We start from the raw sequence: 22,521 nt of genomic DNA on the forward strand, positions 1-22,521 counted from the left end.
GTATACACCACATCTAAAAATGTTTATTATACCATTATATTACAATTTCTTTTTCATGCAAAAAAGATAAAAATGAGATTTTAATATCGGTTTCCATACATACATACATACATACATACATACGTGTGTGTGTGTGTACATATATATATATATTCTATCTATATTAGGCTAGATAATAAAACAAGTATTTACAAATTAAATACACATAGTGAGAGAAAAAATGTATTGAACGCTTCTAAAATGGTAATAGTAGTAACTTATCAATCTTGCATATACGAATATCAAATTTTGATTCCACATCCTAACAAAAAATATCGTATTTCTTTTTATGTACATTGCCGAAATGTTTTAGAACTAAATACTGAGTTCTTGAGTTGATTTTGTATAATTGCGCGTAATAAATGAATAACTCGTATGTATTAAAAATTGAACTTTTATTCTTTTTTTCAGTCTCTGTATTGTTGTACATTGTGGATTTAACTTATCACAATACGATCTTTTTATACATAAAATGCAATTAATATCGAAAAATTAATTAAAATTAATTTATCATAGATCTACACATATACACACTTGACTTATACATGAAGATTTATGAACATTTTCATGTAAAAAACATTAATGGTTCATACATAAAAATTTGAATTCGATAAATTAGGAGATGTATTGCATGATTCACAAAGTATTCGACTAAATATCATTATATCTTTATTAATCTACCTGCATACTTAAATATTTTACGCAGTATGAGCGGTAAGCGAGTGAATTTGTTTTAAAATCGTGTGAAAGCGTTGTTTAAACATATTCTGCCTTTCATATTGATATTTTACAAAGAAACATAACGCAACATAACACATTTTACATAATTTGATAGATATATATGTATATATAATAAGTTTGTATATTACTTCAAAACTCCTACGTATATAAACTGCATAACCAGGTCTGACTTCTTTTAACAAATTTGATAGAAGTTCCTTATACACAATACACACATACAGTATTTATTACATAAATATTTTGTATATATAAGAATGAAAAAAGATACAGCTGTGTTCTTAGGCCTAGAGGATGAAGTTGTAAATAAATAACATTTTACTATAAAGTTTGCAGAAAAGGATTAGAATTACGTTTTAAATCGCTGACATGTACATTCAACAAAAAAACCATGTACAATATAATGCAATAAAGGAAACAGTTTTAAAGCTTCCATTGCACTATTCCCAGAAAATGAATCTTCACCAAATGGAATATCATTGATTTTATGACGAAGCAATGTTATTGCTTGTGTAAGAATTGATATTTATTTGTTATTTGTATAATTATTATTTAGTAATGTATTGAAATGTACTATATTGAAATATATATTCGTATGCAGTTTTTTAAATATACGTTTATCAGGGCACTGTATTTTGGTTAAAATTAGTAAGAACTTTTTTCGGATAAACTTTATTCTAGAGAATATATTTCATTTATTTACTATCTATGTATTGGCTGTAAACTTTGAATTATGCAATCTTTCGAATTACATAATGTGTGTGTGTGTGTGTGTGTGTATATATATATATATATATATAATGTACACACACATATATCTATCTATATATTCTATATATTTTTTTTTTAGAATATAATGTGATCCACTTTTTTCAGTGGAATGTGAGATTCTCTATAATAAATATAAAATATCCGAGGATATACAACGGAAGTTATAAATTTTCACGCATACTCTATTTATATAGAGCGTGCAGAACACGTGCTCAAATTTATGGTCATTTTGTATATATTCTCTTATAATATGCAACTTTAGAGATACAAAATATTTTTTTCTGCAACTTATATACGTGCAATTTAAAATAGCTATCGTCTATTTTGCAAACATTTACACGCAGTTACGTTTTCTCTTCTATCTAGCTAAGTACAAAGTCTTAAAAGAATACTTCTACACACAATGTATTTTAATCATTCAGGAAATTCAATATAAGGACTAAATTATCTTCACAGCAATAAATATAGCAAGCATCAAGACCCTGTGATTTTATTTTGTAAAATTTACAGTTTAAAAATAAAATATATGAAAAAATAGGAATGTGTAACTTTCTTTAAAGACTCGTTACAAAGCATCTCGCGTCAGATGCGAGGCGAGGTACTTATGTGAACTTTGTATGATTCACAAGTAAATTTTTATTTAGAACGATATTCATAGTCCGATATTATATACAAGATGATCTTAAATATGATCTTGAGTTGTACTGTTATTTCATTGGTTGAATGAAGTCTTAAGTCTGCCCGTGACTAGACTTAAAACGAACCTGAACTTAAAATTGAACTATGAATATCGACCTTAATTTCATCTATAAACTGTTTTAATGAGACAAAGTAAATTTCGAAAGTGTATGGTTCGTTGAGCATAAAGCAATGTTTATATATATATTCTAAACTTGCCTTATCAAATTTATCTTGGAAAAAAAGCTTGAATAACTATTTTGACATCAATCTATCATAGTATCGTTAAATTTTAAAACACTTGGTTCAATAATAATAATACTAATAATAATAATAATAATAATAATAATAATAATAATGTCTATAATTTTCATCTACTTGTGTATGAAATATAAGGTACCTTAAAATCAGTCTATATGAGATATCGATAATAAGAAATATACAACAGATTAAACATCTCAATACTAAATATTATAGGACTCTTTTTGTATCAAGAACTCTTCTCAATCTCATTGACTAGAATAAACTATAATAAATTTGTAACTATCTATAATAATTAATGCAGGAAATAATATTTGTAAAGGTTATTTCCCTAAGTATATCTCAATTATTTAATTAAAATAATTTTATAATAATTAAAACAGCATAAGAGACTTCATGCAAGTTATGATTTGGTTTAGATTTTTATGTATACGTCAGAAAAATTAAAAATAAATTACGTAAGAGAGTAAATGTCTTTTTTTATTGCCTAATAGCAATAAATGTGCACAATAAAATATTTAGCGAGTTTTCAGTGTTATGTTCTCTTATTATTTCACTAATCATTAAATTAAGCTTAAAAAAAAGCAAAGACAATATATACTATAGTTATACATAATATATAAAAATTATTTCTAATTGTGTTTGTGTATATGAGACTTTGTCAAATTGTAAATTTTTCGAACTATATATTCAGTACTGGTATACTTAGAGAGTATTAATTCCAATAATTAATATAACCGTTATTGATCATTTCCACCTTATTTAAAATTCAAGGTAAAATATCTTGTATTTTCTTTAAATATAATAATCCGTGTAATAAAATGTTCTTTGTTAGTTATTCCTATTAAATCTACTTCTGCAATAACTTTGGAAATATACCTCAGAAATTTAACTTTTACCAAAGTAGATGTGATTCACTACTTATTAGTTTTTCTTCTCTTTCTTCAACACGTACTTCGCATTATTCATATATTTACTTAATATTTAAATGCAACTATAAAATAATATACATGCGCAAAGTGTATATATACATAAAATACATATTTCTAAAAAAAAATCTATCACAAATGCTTCTTGATCATATGATACGATAATCTATAATCACGAAGCATAACTTAAAAGAACCGTTTCTATACAGACTTCTGATCTTATAGATTATGTCTGAATAATTGTTACGAGTTACATTGTGTTGTGTATTAACAACTTGGAAGCTTTTTATATGATAATAATTTTCGTGTGTCCAATTTTTATTTCAATCATCAAGTTACGAGACTTAGCGCATTATGCAAGTAGTTAAAAATTGGCGACTTCTTCAGGTTCATAAACGTGAATCAACGCTGTAATAAACAATACAAATGGTAAACATAATATCTTTGACATTGGAGCTTTTGTAATCCAATCTTACTATATTAAATAATTTATAATTTAATTAAATACGATCTAAAACAATGGTATTGTATATAAATTTGTTAATATGTGTCCTTTAATTATTATTATAATAAAGTATGTATATAATTTGCTAAATATTTTTATATACCATTGTATACGAGAATAATTTAAATGTGGAATATTTTAGGAAAATCGGATCACAAAAGGCTGAAATATATTCGAGAAATCTCATTGCAAAACTCGTTATCTCTTACAAAAAATTATCTAGAAAAATGTTATTGAATGAGTATGATAAATAGTAAATTTGTATAAACAGTATCGAATTATCAAGTACCAATTATATTTATAAAGAAAAAATTACAATATTATTTAAAAATTAATATTTTCCAATTAAAAAAAAATAGATTTTCTTTGCTATATGTCAAATATATGTTATTTCTGATTTATTATTAGATTTATAAAAATGTTTTTATAAATCTAAACTAATTTTCGTAAATAAAACAGAATTGATCATTGTTTTTTGTTTTGTGTTTTTTTTTTAAGGTGTTTAATCATACTGGAGATATTCGAGTTTTGAAATGAAAGGATTTACATAATAAATACATATTATACTCACCCCAACTGCATTATTTTCCATGTTTTTCTGCATATATAAGCTCTGAAAATAAAGTCAGTAAGTATTAGATGATGATATAGCATGTTAATTAATAAGATATCAGCTGATAAGACATACATTCTTACATAATTTCTAATTATCTTCAAACAGTTGATTTAAATATTATAATCATATGAATGATTTCACGAAAATATTAATGTTATATATATACAAATTTCTCATTTTAAATATCAAATATTTACATACATACCATTAAAGTGTGTTGTTTATACAAAATATAATTATTGAAATTAAATTTCTTTATTCTTTATGTAAAATTTAATTTATTAAATGGCAATAAATTAAGGAATCAATAATTTAAATATTTTACATTTGCTATACATTAATTAAACACATCAGTTTTATTTAATTATTTTTTGTTTTATTTTTAATCTTTAATATATACACACACATACGTATCAAAGATTAAAGATTATGTATATGCATTTTTTCATCCATGTAGTTTTTTTTAAATTTATTATACATTAAAAAATTCTAAAAATTTTCAAAATTAATTCTGTAAATATTCTATGATAAATGATAAAAATTTTGAAAAAAAATTTTGCAATATAGAAAAATGAAAATCTTCAGAAATGTGCAATATCTTGATGTTCTTCCGTGATCAATATTATAAATAATATAAATGATACATAATCTCAATTGATATAATATAGATATTTAAATATTAAATTACCTTTTATTGTAGAAAGTAAAACTCACACATCATAATGATGAATAGGTTTTTGTTAGTGTTCAGAAGAGGCAAAATTATAGGTATAATTCTTTTTTTCTTCTCAGGTGTTTCTTCAGTGGATGGTAATTTGATACATTTGACATTCTACTTCTTAATGATATTTGTTATCTTATAGTCTACGGTCTCTGTTATAACCATCATGATTTAGTCTTAAGTTGCTATTAAAATTCATTGAAATGAAATTATGTCTTAGACAGTTGTATAAGATATTAGAACAATCCTTTTATGATCTTAAGCGATTTGTTGGTGGCAGATGGATATACCCAGAAGTATATAAAATGCTTTAGAAACTTTATGTAGCCTCATCTTTTGAGGCTGCAGATTTCTCAACATTTTTTCCTGAATATCAGAACACTTTGTTATCGTTATTGTATTTCTTCATAATTTCTTTAATAAATAATCTCTTCATAATTTATATCGCTGACTTGGTAGTTATTTCACAAATATATAATATTTAGAATTAAGATCTCATTTGAAACTCAATTGAAAGACCACCAGAATTATCCAAGCACAAAAATACATATTTTATGCAATATGATGTTGAGGCAGAATTTTCACTTTGGTTGATATTAAGTAATTTGTTAGTAAATTTGATAAAATATTCTCAGATATATAAAATTCATTTAAAGAATGATTTAGTTTATCCTCCAGGATGTAAAAGCCTTCAACATCTTTTTTTTTACAAACATAAAAACATTTAATTAAGGCGTCATTATTTAACTTATCAGGAAGAATATCGAAATTCCATAGCTTCTTGGAACCTAAAAGATATTTGAATTAGTTAACAAAGATATTTGATATTGTGATGTAACTTATCATGATTTACTGACATAGGTTTATCAGACTTTGCTGGCAATCGCAGAAAGGTATTATCAGCATTTAAATGAGAGGCTACTAGGTCTACACTACTATCAATAACATCATTTTGATTATTGCACAGGACGTTTTTCTTGTTTACGGATGTATCTGTATACACATTATCTAATTCGAAGAGAGACTGTTTCAGAGGTAGGAAATTAGTAGTATCATTCGATAATATATCTTCCAAAGTTTCAGTTTGAATATTATGTGAGAAACTAATATTTTCAAAGTCACTTATATAATCAGTTTTCATTATTTCGCTAGCTTCTTTGGAATCTATTTCGAAAGAGTCGATATCAAATGTACAAAGTTCAGAGGAATGTAATGATTCGTTTAACATTGAAGTATCGCAATCGCTTCTTCCTTGTTCCTTCATTGTATCATTTTTAGAATATTTGAGAGCGTCTTCATAGTCATATTTTCTTCTATTATCAAAATTAATATGTTGACTGTCCAATGATGATTTTACAATTTCATCTCCGGTAAACGTGGTTGAAACAGTACATACGTCATTAGAATTATTTAGACATTGCATTCTCTTTTCAGCGTATAGCATGACACGTTTATCAATATGATTACCAACATAAACACATTTATTACAATCTCTCAATGTGTAAATTATATTTGTGTCACAAGCCAATTTGATATCATTTTCATTATCGTTAAATGTATTATGCAAAGTTCCTTGTGCTTTTGCCGCGCTAATGTCATTGTTCATAAATCTAAATGGTTTACAATCAATTTTTGTATAACAATTCGGACATTCGTTAACTTGATGACATGCCTCCTGTTTTATAATTTCCGTAATTTGTGAACTATGATCATTTATAGATTTTAATTTTTTTATTATAATATCATGCACATCAGGCATCGTATTACAATTATACTTGTGCGACTTCTGCATCGCACCACAATCTGTGCTTGTTGGCAACTCTTGTTTGAAAGAATGCTGATCTGCAATATTGTTTTGGCACGTCTTGATTAAAGATATTGTCTCCATGGCACTTTCTTCCTGAGATGTTAATGCCTTTTTATCTTGTGTTATCGAGTTGTCATAAGAATTAGTTGCATTTCCTATTGTCACATATGATGATACACAATTCTCTAATTTACTTTCTTTCAGAACATTTGCAGTAGCTTTAAACTCTTTAGTATTTTGATCGGCAAACATTGGTGATTTCAAGTAATGCAAATTATAATCGTGTTGTTTTTCATCTTTTTGCACAAATTCCACACAGGTATTACTCAGCCGATTCTTTATTACGTTTAGTTGCTCATTTCTTTTAAGATTAATATGACAGACATCATTTAAGGAAGATTTAGTGCTAATTGAAGTACAATTCTCTGTATCACTAATTTTGACGTCATAAACAAGTTTATATTCTGAACGAATTTTTTCTTCCAAGTTCTTGTTGTCATTAGGACATTCATTAACACCGGCATTTACAGACTTGCCTGAATATTTCAAAGGATTGACATGCTTATTACTTCTCATAATGTTTTTCATGAGAAATAAACATTTCGAATTTTGTTTAGTCCTTTTTCTTTTCACTTTGCAAGTAATACTTTTTTCATCATCTCCAGTTAAATCAATTATTATAGTTTTCTTGGACTTTTTTCTTATTTTTTTAAATGATTTAAGGCTTTTTGATCCCTTTTTTTGTAGATAAGTGTGATCCAAAGATGTATTTTTATTATTTGACAGCGTATTGTTATTGTTTTGCAAAACATTTAAGCACTTATTTATTTTTTGCTGAGATGTATCTCCATTAGAGTTGCTTCGACGAAATAACGAATTCATCTGATGCTTCTGAAAAAGAAATATTTCGATAATATCAAAATTTGCATTATATTTTTTGGTATAAATACGGGAACCTTTATACATAATTTACGAGATAAAATACTATTAATAAAGAATTAAATTAATTAAACCCCAGTACGTTACCTGAATCTTCGAACAACTTTGATCAGCATGAATTGTTTTAGCACATTGTAAACCTGTAGAATTATCCATTTCGTCTTCAAACAGTAAGAATTTTTTATGAACTTGCTCTTCATCAAATAGATTTGATTGTATTAACCATAGTGTTTCAGGATCTGTAGTTACTTGATTCGTAGGTGGTCTAGGCACAAATTTCAATAATTCGTCTTGCAATTCCGGCATACGCGGTCCTAATAGCATTAGAGCTAATTTATTAATCTCTTCCTTCTTCCCAGAAAGCATAAATTTCTTGAGAATTGAGTTCTTCTTTGTTGTTTCTTGCATTTTTCTCCACATTCTAAAGGCGAGCAAATATCTGATATAAGTTACATCGGTTATAGATGTCGTCTTTGTTTTGAGATTAGTAAAGCTCTTCCTATATAAATATAATATTTTGTATTATCTTAATATCATCTATGAGGCATTTATAATTCTATTATAACATAATGTGCTAAAAAAAATACACACATAAATATATGATTGCAGATATTTGTATATTCTTCTGTTTGTATATTCGTATATTTAAGTCTAAGTAATACCCTGAAAATATGCTCTTCCGAATTATCTGTAAACAATTTAACATATTATATATTTATTGGCACACAGTTATTATACAAGAGTAATTTTTGTTAACTCACTTAAGTATATGTACAATGCTGCAAGAATTTTCTTTGCAGCAATTTTAGAAGAATCTCTAACATGACTAGAAACTTTTTCTTCTGTGGAAGTTTTTAGCTCCATGTCTATGTACACATACAGCAAAGCTGATATTTTATTTAAATATTGACTGTGATCAGTTATGTCCTGAGATGGAAAGAAAGAAAATATAAAATTAATAAGAATAACAATTCCTTCAATTATGTTCAATTCTATAAAAAGAAAATTGTGATTAATAATACCTGTTTTATATCAAGCCAATATAAATGAAAGAATATCAACATTTTATTAATATGATTTTTCAAATTAATTTCATCACAAAATTTAACTTTGTTCTCTGCTATGCTAGAAACAATATTCCTGAAATGTAGCAATTACAAAATTACATATCTTTTATATATATCTTTTCCAAACCCAATCGCCAATTTGTATACACATATGTAAAATTTTTATTTGTAAAAGATTTAATAATTGAATGTTGAATTGAATCTTGATAACTGATGAATGATAAATCTTACTGGATGTAGAGCGAAAGCAATTGTTTGAGATGTTGATAACTTCTACTTCCTGCGCATGAACGTATATCTTTATTGAATTTTGATAACCATGGAAAAACTTCTTCAAGCTTGTTGTCATCTTCCAATTTGATGTTTTCCAGTTGTTGACTTTTTAAACATGCCTTTGTATTTTTGTTATTTTTACGTTTAGAATTTGCATCCATAACGATAGTTTTCTTCGTAGCTTTGTGACTTGAGGCATTAATTCTCTAAAATAATAAAAAAATCTATGGCATATAATAATTGTACAATAACCAATATTTAATGTTTTAAATTTGCATTTTAATTAATGAAGTTTATATTGTTTTATTTAATAGGCAAGTATCTTCGCTTGAGGAAGCAAAGTTTGTATTAAAAAAATGCATGATATAATTGACACTATTATAATTAATTGTATATATGTATATGTATACAAGTTATGTAAAAAGATAATACATTTTTTTATATAAAATATATGTATGAAAGAAATTTATTGTAGGTGTCAAATTTAAAAAGTTCTCTTAATTCTGTGGTATTTTAAATTATCATTATTTATTAAAAAATTTTCTATATCTTCTATATTTATAAAAATATAGAAATTGGTTTATAGTCATATATATTAAACATATAATGTATGCACGCGCGTGTGTGAGCGCGTGCGTGTGAACGTGTCGTGTGTGTGCGTGTGAACGTGTCGTGTGTGTGCGCGCGTGCGTGCGTGCGCGCGCGTCTCGTAAAAAATAAAATACAAGTTAAACATTTAATAGGACCAAATAGTAGTTATATATGTTTCATGAATTATTATGTCACATTCGTGCTATATATAGTAATTAAAAGGGAGAGTTAAATTACTGAAATTGAAGAACACCAGAAACGATAAAAATATAATATTTGAAGGTACCGCGAGAGACTGTCAACAATTCTTTGGCTTCGGATATCGTGTGTATGTGTGTACGGGGCATTAATATCATTACGTTACGCGATATGCCGATATATAAGAGAATCGTGCAGTGGTCTCGCGTACCTTCGCAACAAAAGAAACAAGAGGAAACTATCTCGGCGTTTTCCGAAGGGAGGAAAGACCTTCGTCTTACAGTGTTTGTCGTGGATTTGCGACATGACGACCTGCCGTGTCCTCTTGGCGTGGTGTCTTCGCGGCCTGTCGATGCGGTGGCCTCTCTTCTCGGTAGAGTGGCTCCTCTTCCTGGCCGAGTGTCTCTTCCGAGTCGCATCCGTGTCACGGCGGAGCGCACTCGCGCCCGACAACGGTCGTTCTTCCGTGTCGCGTATCACCGGGCGCAGCTAAGTCGGTCTTCCGTGGAGCTGCGGCATCTTCGAAACTCGCGGCCGCTAAACGGCTCTGGATTAGTCTGGACTGCTGGACGCGCTCCTGCTCGCTCGTTAATCGCTGTCGACGACGATAACACACGCTTCGCTTGCTCTGCTCTCTCGTTGCGTCGTTCGGCCGCCTGCGTCGCAAAACTCGCGGCGCGCCACCTGCCGGTCGATCGTAGCGCGGTTGCGTGGACGTACAGGAGGCGCTTTCTCTCTCTTTCTCTCTCTTTCTCGGACGCCTCGCGTCGCCGCCGCGCCTGCTGCGACGTCACGCGTCGTGGGCCCGGACACCGCGCGCACGCCTCCTGCGGTACCGTCCGCTGTCGCGTCAGGTGCGTACCGTCGTACCGATCAGTAACGATTTTCACAACGACCTGCCGTGGTGCCGTGCGCGTTTGTATGTACGTGTAACTTAATGACGATAGAACGCAGCTGTGCCGAAGATGCGAGCGTGAATGTATATTTACAAAAGATACTTTTAATAATTTAATAATTCTATCCAAGAAGGGTCATTTTTTTCAGAGCAATGTCTTCAGGAGACGGCGGATTGACAAATCGATTGAACACTTCCGGCTCGTACTCGTGTTGACACGACGCGATCGCAAGTTCTGAAGTCGCGTCTCCTGCGCGATACTGCGGGAATTATCTGGGATTTTCGGAATCTCGCAATTGACGCGAATCGTTACGCACGTCGTTATTCGTAATATTTTCGGGTATATCGCGCGCTCGTAACGAATTGGCGCTCGCAAAAACGATTAATTTGGTGCGGCGACGATTCGTACGCACGCGTGACACGCATTTATGGAATCAAGTAATATCTGGTGTGCACCCGGTGGTGCACCTTGGTGCAGGTCGTCCCTGGACGTGAGCGGAGTACTCCCACCAGTGGGGCGCGCGCACGCCGTCACGCGAGCGTTTCGTCTAAGTCGCCCGGCAGCGGCCGAGCACGTATGTGACATGGCGTCCGGGTAGAAAGAAAGTTAACTGCTAAATAAGCGTTAATGTTGTTTTTATGACACTGACCGACCGAAAAGGGAACATCCGAGGCCGCGAATTTCCCACAGACACTGGCATTGATGGTAATGCATGCGAGGAAACCACAAAGGATCAGCGATGGGTAGGGCTCTACCGTCAAATACCCGATACTGACACACGACCAATCTCTCTCTCTCTCTCTCTCTCTCTCTCTCTCTCTCTCTCTCTCTCTCTCTCTCTCTCTCTCTCTCTCTCTTTCTCTCCTTTTCTCCTTCTCTGCCTTACTACCCGTTTCTCTCTCTCTCTCTCTCTCGCTCTCTCTCCCCGCATCAGTTCACCTCACCTCTCATCACCCCGACATCCGTCCATTCGTCCGTACGACCCGCTCGACCGTACACACGCATCGTAACACTCACTGCCACAAACCGCCGCACTACGTCCCGCGGCACGACCAGTTTTCACGATGGGGATCCGCTCGGGCGCCGTTCCCCGTGGAAACGATCGCGACGGCGGCGGACATCGCGCCACGACCTCCTTCACTCACGGCCCGCTGTCTTATGATTCCAGGTACTTCGAAAAGCACCAGGCCCATCCCTATCAGGTAAATATCCGAGGCGATTGGTGGAGGCTAAGATACAGAAGGGGTGGGTGGGGGGAGGGGGGGGTTGTGTGTATGTGAGAGATTCTCTTACGTCGACGGCGAGCAGCCCACGTCGTCTGGTTCTCCCATCAGCGTCGCCGCCGTCATCGTCGTCATCATCGTTGTCTTCGTCATCGTTATCGTCGTCGTCGTCGTCGTCGTCGTCAAGCAGCACGCATTTTTGCCCGCGGTTCCGCGTCGTTGCCCGCGCGACACGTCCGCGGACAGGGGGAGGAGGCGGGAGAAAGATGAGATCGCTCCGATTGCACGGAGAATACGGGACCCAACCGCGGTGACAGCTCTCCTCCGCGCAGAAGAAATCCAAAGTTCGTATTCGGTTTTTCTCAGCGGGACTCGCTCTTTCGACTCGGATTCGTGATCGCGGCCGGAAATCGATAATGTATCCTTCGACGACGATTCCGACGCCCGGAAACTATATTCACGCGATCGCGTTTACTTTTTCCTTTATTTCACGCGTCCGCTCTTGCGTGCACACTCTCATCGCGTCGGGCTCGCCTTTGTCGTCGTCATCGTCGCTGTGAGCCTCCTTGGTCTTTCAGTCGCGCGCCAGCAAGGTAGAGTTGATCGTTTACCAGGTCGAGGCGCGCCAACGTCGTCGTCGTCGTCGTCAACGAATCGTCGCGATTGGCTTAATCGTCGGTAATTTACTGTATTACGTGTAAAGAGTCGGCTCGCGCGTTTCAAGAGCACACTTTTGGCGAGTCCGATGCAGATGGAGAGAGTCTGCTTTGACAAGTGACATTTCGGTCAATGATGGTATTCTATACGTTCCTCCCGTTAGACGCATCGTCGCGATGTAAATAATCGAGGTACTTTATAAATAAATTTACATTACAATCGTGATTGTAAGACAGTCATCCGTGCTCCTCATTGATTGACTGTGATGTTTGCTCTCTTAAAGCTATCTTTCACTAGGTGATATTAACAATTAAATATATAGAATTTCGGTACTCTAATTAATTCGTGAGAACGAGTAAAACTGTAATTAATCGAAATACCGCCTGATTTTTACGTGTGATGCGAATTAACTTCCTGCCAGTCTTGTAAACATAACCTCACTTTTCGAAAAATCAATAATTTATTCTGGCAAGTAATCCTCCAAAAATATTCGAGTTCCAATTTCGGTAAAGATTTCATTTGGACCTCTCTCATGTTCCAACGATTTTCGCGTCACTTTGTTCTGTGTTCTGTCCAAAATGCCTATAAACTGTAACAATCTTCCAATCATGGTAATTTTGTAAATTCTTTGAGAAATTTGGACGTCTGTTTCTTCGATACAATATTAAGAATTCATGTTATATGGTCTGACTTTCAGCTGCATTTCTTGCACATAATAATTTTTTTCTTGTTTTCTCCAATGGGGAAAGAAAAGGGGGAAAGATAAATCGTGCAGAAGTCAGCAAAAAAAAACAGATCTTTATAATCTTTATTATTGAAATAAGGAATATTTACGAGTAACAAGAAATTGTCATTTAATTTATAAATAGAATAATATATATGTAATTGATATGAAAAATAAGTTATGGTAAGAGCGATTGGCATTTTTAAGAGCTCACTAATAATTCTATACAGTTAATTTCAGTTTGATTTAATTAATATTATAGAAGAGCTAAAGATTTTATACAACTGTATAATCATTTTTACCATAACGTTCAATATTTGATATCTGATTGCTCGTTTGAATTTGGTTTAATGTCATTAGAGTCAATTCAATATATACAGCTCTCACACATACATTCTTACAGACGGCCACTAAATCAAGACAGTCTGTTGTTCTCAAGTGGGTTATCGAGCCTATAATATTTAATAACATTTTTAATAACACTCTTATGTATTGAGAATGAAAAAAGTAAGCAATCTTGATGTATCTGATTTTGTTTATACGCTCTCCTGTGTCATGCACACACACACACACGAAAACATCGCTAACAATTTGATTGTAGAACGCAAAGTACAGCAGTTCTAAGGGTGGCTATTCTTCCTCAACTACGTCGTCGGACAGTCGCTACGAGGGACGTATGCGCGACTCTCCAAATGGTAACTCTTACAGTCCAGCTGGCAGCTTGGGAATGGGCATGGGGACGGATCGGGACAGCCCTCGGAATTACACATCCAAACCTCTTTACAAGAAGGAGAGAGAAAATAGAGACTATAAGCTATCCTCCTCTAGGGACAAGTATTCCGGTAAATAATTTTTGTTTCCCATCCTCCTCAGTATTCTGCACAAACGTTAATACTATTATTGAATATAATATTTTTATAAACTATATCAAATGTTATTATCTAATGCATTAATGTTTATGAAGTATTAGGCGAGTCTAAAAATCTTGGCTCTTTTTGAAGAGAACAATGTTACTATTATTATAATATGTCAGCCTGCAGATACTACAATAAATTGTATATTACTGGAAAGATTTCAAGTATTTATAAAAAAGTTGATGTCAATTAAATTATTTCCAGTGTTACTTTGTGCATGTAAAAAATTTTTTTTAATATTTCTATGCATTTATCATGTACAAATAATATTGAAAATTTTTCAAATTTATCAAATATTTTTATAATTCCTATCATTTTTTTTTTAACTTGTACATATAAATATTATTTTTTAGGTTCTTTTTTGCTGAAATAAAATAGCATAGTATAATAATAACTTAAATGGAACCAGTTTTTTGTTGTAGATAGCTTTTAACGTCTCACTTTAACAATATGTATAACTTTCTGTAATATGTTCCAGTGTTGACACATTGTAATAAGAGCAACATAAAAAATGATCAAGATTTTTGCACTGGTCTAGTAACACAATTTTTCTTCTATTCATCTAGAGTCTGACCTTTCTTTTTCCTTTCTTCAGTATAAAAACAGAATTGTCTCTTAACATTTTCAGCTGTAACATGCTTACTTGCATATGTGTAGATTGTGCACGATCCCTAAAAGACAAGAGAAGCCGTGAGAGCAGAGATTCAGAACACAGGACCAACCACGATAGGAGTAGTGGGGAGGTGAGTATCTATTCAATATTAATGTAATTTAATGATTTAATGATTGTTTAATTTAATGATTGTTTATATATAATGAAAAGAGTATGGTCACATCAATGCGCGCGCGCGTGTGTGTGTATGTGCGCGTGTGTGATAATCTTCAGAGTTATAATCATTCTTTTTTACTTCTAAGTATAATATGTATTATACCATGTATAAACGAATCTCTATTTTACCAAACAAACTAGAGAAAGAAAAGTAATTAAAAATTGCTTTTTAATTTTGGAAAGATTTTGAATGTATATTATGCAAATTGCAATTCATATAAATAAGTATTTATTTCTTTTAAGCATGTATAACAACATAATGTTTGATTTTAATTAAAAATATTTTTTAACGTGTAGATGGACTGTCAGATATTTGCATATGGCCACAGTCCAATGAATTTATAAATTGCCTTAAAACTTTGCAATAAAAAAATATTTAGTATATAATTATTGTGCCTTTTTTAGAGTGAATGTACTTGTATAATAATAATAATGATAATAATAATAATAATAAAAAATTTGTTCTTACATTTCTATAGATCTTACATCCCTTAAAATTATCATCAAACTCATCAAGAGAATCTTCATCCCAGAGAAAACCATCACACAATTCTTGTCAGGTCAGTGTATTATAATTACATTTATATTGACATCGGCTAAATTCAAAAATTTAAGTAAAATATAAAGTAATATTTTTAATCATACTATATATTTATTCAAATAGTAAAATTAGCACATTTAATTAATATATTTATGAATTTCAATGATTAAAACATTATTTATTAATATTCTAAAAAAAGTTTCTTTACATTCTTATTTATTGTACAATAATTTTAAATGACTATGTATATAGTTCAATGTCTTAATAGACTCAAGAATATGGACGAATATAACTTCAACTTTTCGAACAAGTTTTGGAATTAATGGAAATATTCCCCATCTATTCAATCGTTTCCGGAAATTTTAGAACAGTCTGTTTAGGATAAACGTGGTGATGAGCGAGGAGGTGCAACGGAACGAACGGCCAGATTTGGCGATTGGTCAGAACACATGAGTTCGTCGGGGAAGAAGTATTATTACAACTGCAAGACAGAAGTTTCTCAATGGGAAAAACCACGAGAGTGGATCAGTCGGACAGATAATCGTCAACGTCAATCTAGTGACTACTCCTCTAGGTCAAGTACGTCTAAATTTTTATGATTATTAAATTCGATATAAAATATTAAATGTATAGTGTGAATAAAAAAAAAGATAAAATAAAATAAGTTTTTGTCAAAGTAATTTAACTTTTCTGATAAATATAAAATATTTATAACTTAGAGGTTTGCAGTTATTTACAAATTTTACATTACAGAAAAACTTTATGAATAATTAATAAAATAAGCTCAATATATGTTTAATCTTTCGTACCCACTTGATATATATTATACAGTTTACTTTATGGCACAAATCATGAAAGAAAAGAAAATTTATATTGCTTTTGTGTGTATTATTTTTCAAAAAGATTAAGAGATGATTATATAAATTACATTTTGCATAAATAATTAATAGTATTTTTTTAATATTTCAATAAAGTAATACTTTACCTTATATAAGAAATGTATAGGATTTTACTAAATCTAAATTTTTGTTGGGCAGGTCATGATAAACATTCCAACTCGCGATCGAATAGCAGTAGCAGTATGCGAGATGGTAAATCGTCGCGACAGTCTGACAAACGAGAATATTGGAGCTTATGTAGCGCGAGCGGTGGTGGCAGTAGCAGAGATGATGTTTCTGCAAGGGAGAGGGAACGGGAAAAAGAACGGGAAAGGGAACGAGAGCGAGAACGAGAACGTGAACGAGAACGGGAACGAGAAAGAGAATCTAGAGAATGTAGAGAAGAAGTTAGTGTAGAACGTCAAACTCAAGATATGGATATCTCACCAGGCGATTCTACACCAACTTCAGAACCCTTGACATCATCCTGCGCTCACGATCCACTGCCACAAGGGCCTGTTCTCCTGGCCGCTGGTACGTTCTTTTGTCCATCATATGCAAGATGAAGCATTTAAAGAATATTACACATTAATTTCTTCTAAAATATTAATTTTGGAAAAAGTGTTACTCTCAAGTAGAAAATATATTCAATTTTAAAATATATTCAATTATAATAATTTAACATTTTAATAAATATTTTAATTTTGTGTGTGTAAAAATTCATAAATAAGTTTTATGAATTTATTAATTATTTTTATGAACTTTCTTTCTGAAATGTGTAGAACTAATTAATTTGCTTTCATATAATATTAATTCATTATATTTTTAAAATGTCTTACATGCCTTTATGTTCTTGTGTTTTTATTAGCGTTACCTCGATTAACATCACATCCATCGTCAACGACACCACAGGCAACTGGAAAACTTAGTTCACCAACGCAACAACAGGGAAGCAGTAATGCTCCGGGACCACCAGTGTCACTGGCAAATCTCCCAAGATTACTGTCGCAAATTACGGGCAACAAAGAACAACCTGACATCACACCACAGAAGGCATTACAAACAATTCAAACAGCTATTTTGCTATCTCGACAAGTAAGTGATATTTAAATTACTTGAATTACAATGAATAAATAATATTTCATATTTTGTGATCAGCAAATTGTACATAATATGATTTACTAGTAGATATACATAATATGAAAAACATTTTTTTGTATTAGTATCTTTTTGTACAAAGATAATAATCTCCAAATACAAGATTGGGAAGTAACGCATTATTTGTAACGTCCTTACTGTGATCGTTACTTTTTTTCGGTAACAATTTAGTAACGTCGTTACTTATTTTTATTTGTAACGAAAAAGTAATGGCGTTACATTTTCTTTTGTAACGGTAACGAAATTGATCGTCATTTTATCGTTACTTTTTAGGCTGCGTTTCACTATTTACTACTAGTATTGAAAATCTATAGTTTACATTATAGTCATTACACGTGCATTTACATAACTGTAAGATTTCAACCAATCGGATTGCTTAGTTTAGCTGAATTGATCAATCGCGTTGTTCAATTTCTTATGGCCACGGTTATGAAAATGTACGAGCAATAGCTCTTATATGCCTTATATATTTTCAGCACTGGCAGTGAACATTGAGAAGCTTTATTTATATTTAATAAAAACTCATATAATTTATTGAAATCAAATTACCTACCAATATCATTACAATATCAATCATCAAAAATATTTAATATTTTATTTGTAAATTAAGTTATATTTTTTCATGCAGAAATGTATTTTATTTTATAATTTTTTTCTTTCGTCCAGATAAAATTTTTAATTTAGGAAAAAATTTAATAAAGTTAAAATTTATACGTTTCAAAAATAACTCATTAAAGTTAAAAATTAAATCATTTAAAATTAACTAAATTAAATTAAAAGTTATAACCTTTTTAACTTTATAATTAACTTTCAACTTTTTACTAATTACTACCCAACCCTAAAAATATTTAGAGATAAATATTTCTCTACTTTATCTTCAATTTACATCCTTTCTCAAAGCATCCTTTAATTCTATCTTAGAATTTAAAAAAAGTAACGAAAAGTAACGATATTTTCAGCGTTACCGAAAGTAATGGTAACGATAACGCGTTACTTTTAAAAAATAACTTTCCAATCCTGTTCTAATTACTAGATATTTTTCTAATTTATCAACTTATAATCAATATCAGATTTATTTTTTTTCAATACAAATTTTGAAGTAAACTGTTATTTTTCATAGGTTTTTAATATTTCTGTTGCTTAGATTGGCTTAGAGATATAATTAAATCATAAGTTATTTCTGTTAAAATAAAGTTTAATTAAAATTATGTAAAACATAAGATTTTATTATTAATTTGTCAAGTTAAATTGTTTGCTTACACTCCTTAATTGTGAAAATCCCATAATTATTAATGCTTAGCTGTTAACAGCACAGTGATGATTATTTTATTACTCTAATTAATTACGTGTAATCGAAAACATATCTGATTTTCAGACAAGTGTAATTTTATAGATAAAACTATTTATAGTTTATTTTATGTATATTGTTTATTTTATATATGTTATCGGTTATTAGAGGCACTTAGCTGTAGTTGGAATAAAATTAATTGTAAAGTTCATTGATTAATTGGATGCAAAAATTTGTAAAATAAGATAAGAAGTGTATGGGTTTATAAAACAAGCACAGTAAGAGATAAAAGAATAGGGATTTAGTAGAACGGATGGATGGAGGAATGAGTGTTCAGAATTTTTGTAAATTAAGTCCCCATCTTGGCATGTATAGTTGAAAAGAATAAGAAATTATTATTATTATATATATTGATAGCTTTGATAATATCCAAGCTATAAATATAAATGTCAATCAGAAAAACCAATTTACTTCAAGAACTTTTTTTAATTATTCTTTTTCTTTCTCTATATCTAATATTTTAAACTGAATTTAATGTCATAAAAATTTAGTTCTTGTCTAGTTCTAATCAAGTAGTCTTAAGGAATAGTCTACTAGATTTGTGTTGATGATTATCTGTTCGATTGTCTACTTCCACCGTTTTCCTTTTGAGAAACTTCGATTATAATTAATTAAGTTACCTTATTTTTATGTTAAAACATTACGAATAATACTCATAGTGTTGTATACTTGTCTTATTGTAGCAGTCTGTTAGTGGGGATCGAACTAATACTGGAAGTGATGTGATGGTTCCATTAAAAGTTGATACAAGTGGCAATATTACAAGCGAGGGTCCACCTACTCCCACACATTCAGAAACCCAGGATTGTATCGACGCGCGAAAATGTAAGTCTTCTATTTTTGTTATATTCTAATACTTAAAAATGCTTTTATAAATTACTATTTGCCCTTATATTTAATATATTCTTTCACAATACATAAGTAATTTTTTATTACATGGTCTATTTAAATTCAAATAAATGTTATACACATTTATATGTATTAATTATATAAACTATTGTTATTTTAAATTCATATTTACTTATTAAATTAAGTTTATGTTATAAATTAATCTTAGGAATATAATATAAATAAATATAAATTTGTGTGTGTATGTGTGTGTCCGCTTTTACGAGCCAACACTAAAGTTCGTGTATAGAATTTATTGTTTAACTTATTACAGTCATTAGCATATACGAATTCTACGCTGACAAATTTGTCTTGAAATAATCTTTAGCTGGAATATATAATATTACAAATTAAATTAACTCTAGCAATTTAATATATTTGATACTAACAAGCTATAAGATCCTTCTTTCTCTTAAATCCCAGAAAATTTTTTATTTTAGTCATAATATTAAAATTGAATTCTAAAAAATAGCTGTTTGATAAAATAAAATTTAATTTTTGAATCTATTAACTTTATCAGTAGATTGTAAAAATGTATTAAAATTTAAAATTACAGAAATATATCTTATGACTAAATTATATAATATAGAAAATTAATATAGATAACAAAATTATATTACTCTTAAAGTATAAAAATAAATTATTATCTTAGATGATTGAATATATTTCGTCTACGTTTACCTTAATTGTTTTGCAAATTTTTATTATTTTATATAAATATTGTTTTCATTATTATAGTAACAAGTCCTGGCGGAACGAATTCCGGAGTACAAGGTCTAAGCTCCTTGCAAAGTCTCAGTACATTAGGCTCCCTTGGAAATTTGAGTAATACAGGAGGTTTACAAGCATTATCAAGAGTGCAACCTCCTTTAACACCTTCTTTAACACCATCTCTTGCTAATCATTACCGGGAAGACTTGACGCAGCATGTGCGTGCTTTTCCTGCTGATATTCTCGAAAAACAGGTGAGTTTCGATATTTTTTTCAATAGTTTCTATTCTGATAAGTTCTATTATTATTAGATAATTTCTTAAATTATATAATATTCATGTGTAGGCACAGAAACTTAGTGAAGAAGCACATACAATGGGCAGTTTGCAGTGTACAAGAGTGTCCGCAGAGTTGAAAACGGCACGCTCGATAGTGAGGCTGACAGAAATTCAGGCAACGTTACAGGAACAAAGGTAAGTATCCGATGTTACAATAGATACACAATAAGTATGCTATAAAACAATTGTTCTCAGATTTTTATTATCTTTTTTATTTACTTGCTATTTTAGGATATTATTCCTCCGTCAACAAATTCAAACACTGGAGGAGTTAAAATCCCAAAATTCCTTCATGTCTGACGATTCTTAGTGTAAGAATCTTTATAAAATAATTATAATTACAATCTATAATTAATTCAAGCAAAATAAAACATGATTATTAATATTCTCATTAATATTGAATAATTAAGATTGTACCTAAATTATATAATATCGTAATAGAAGTGATATATATAGCGAATGAACGTGGGCTGCTCAGAGAGGATCGGCTGTTCCATTTATCAGCCAACGAGTCTTAATAACTAATTAATGAATTTATTAGTGAATCCACCTCTCTGAGAAGCACAGCAGGCCTATCCAAGTCGCAAACACAACACTAAATAATTAGAAGAATGAATCAATTTTATCAGTTCAATGCAAACTACTGAATTGTATATCTGAATTGTCCACCATCGTCTTGTATTTACCTATGTTATACGTGTCAATGTTTCATATCCCAAGATTAAGCGGCATTTTAACTAGTTGAAACATTTTTGTTGTAAATCTCGGAATAAAATTCGTGCCACAAGTTTTAATACAGTTCTTTATCAGCCATAGTCTCACTTACCTAATCTCCTAAATTCTTTGTTGAGAGGGAGAGAATCGAATTTTAGAGAACTTAAATATATTTACATTAAATGAAACAGGGAATTATATATTTTATATTCAGATTTGTGTTCGATCTCCAATCGTTTTATTACAGGGTTTCTTGACATTTGTAGAATGTATCATCGCTGAGCAAGTATTGATATATTATTATACATGCTCTTCTATTTACATCATGTAATTAAAAATAGCATTGACAAAATTTTTTAAATAACAAATAGCTACCATTTAATTTTTAGTGTGTAAATAGCAGAATCAGAGTGAGTATTATTTACGAACAATATAATTTTATGCATGGCAAATTTTTTTGAGTTGATAAAAATATTATTGTATCGAAACTATGGATCTAAAATAAAAATACGCATTTTTTATATTATAATTATAGATAACTCGTTTTTACTTTATTCGTAATATCCTAT

General features: G+C 30.7%; 2 protein-coding genes across 8 annotated transcripts; one reads left to right on the plus strand and one right to left on the minus strand.

The window, feature by feature from the left end:
- Positions 1 to 417: 417 nt before the first annotated feature.
- Positions 418 to 10,577, minus strand: LOC105829396. 3 transcript variants are annotated; one of them, XM_036282968.1, is made up of 10 exons: positions 10,415 to 10,577; positions 9,303 to 9,550; positions 9,027 to 9,144; positions 8,766 to 8,931; positions 8,596 to 8,692; positions 8,092 to 8,503; positions 6,116 to 7,956; positions 5,226 to 6,046; positions 4,493 to 4,534; positions 418 to 3,824 (listed from the first exon to the last, which is right to left on the minus strand). In XM_036282968.1, exons 1-8 carry the CDS (start codon positions 10,550 to 10,552, stop codon positions 6,010 to 6,012), a joined length of 3,057 nt encoding a protein of 1,018 aa, XP_036138861.1. In that variant the 5' UTR covers positions 10,553 to 10,577; the 3' UTR covers positions 418 to 3,824; positions 4,493 to 4,534; positions 5,226 to 6,009. The 3 variants fall into 3 exon arrangements, with proteins under 3 accessions (XP_036138861.1, XP_036138859.1, XP_036138860.1); XM_036282966.1 differs by having other exon boundaries at positions 5,226 to 7,956; XM_036282967.1 differs by lacking the exon at positions 418 to 3,824 and having other exon boundaries at positions 4,419 to 4,534; positions 5,226 to 7,956.
- Positions 10,578 to 11,636: 1,059 nt separating this feature from the next.
- On the plus strand, positions 11,637 to 22,025 carry LOC105829395 (WW domain-containing adapter protein with coiled-coil homolog). Of its 5 annotated transcripts, XM_012668174.3 has the most exons (12): positions 11,637 to 11,772; positions 12,198 to 12,231; positions 14,235 to 14,475; positions 15,205 to 15,290; positions 15,856 to 15,936; positions 16,298 to 16,496; positions 16,955 to 17,329; positions 17,664 to 17,890; positions 19,985 to 20,126; positions 20,928 to 21,154; positions 21,246 to 21,373; positions 21,470 to 22,025. In XM_012668174.3, exons 1-12 carry the CDS (start codon positions 11,732 to 11,734, stop codon positions 21,546 to 21,548), a joined length of 1,860 nt encoding a protein of 619 aa, XP_012523628.1. In that variant the 5' UTR covers positions 11,637 to 11,731; the 3' UTR covers positions 21,549 to 22,025. The 5 variants fall into 5 exon arrangements, with proteins under 5 accessions (XP_012523628.1, XP_012523627.1, XP_012523631.1 ...); XM_012668173.3 differs by lacking the exon at positions 11,637 to 11,772 and having other exon boundaries at positions 11,868 to 12,231; XM_012668177.3 differs by lacking the exons at positions 11,637 to 11,772; positions 12,198 to 12,231 and adding an exon at positions 12,291 to 12,596.
- Positions 22,026 to 22,521: the final 496 nt, after the last annotated feature.

This window comes from Monomorium pharaonis, chromosome 2, assembly GCF_013373865.1.
Source record: "Monomorium pharaonis isolate MP-MQ-018 chromosome 2, ASM1337386v2, whole genome shotgun sequence".
Lineage (NCBI taxonomy): Eukaryota > Metazoa > Arthropoda > Insecta > Hymenoptera > Formicidae > Monomorium > Monomorium pharaonis.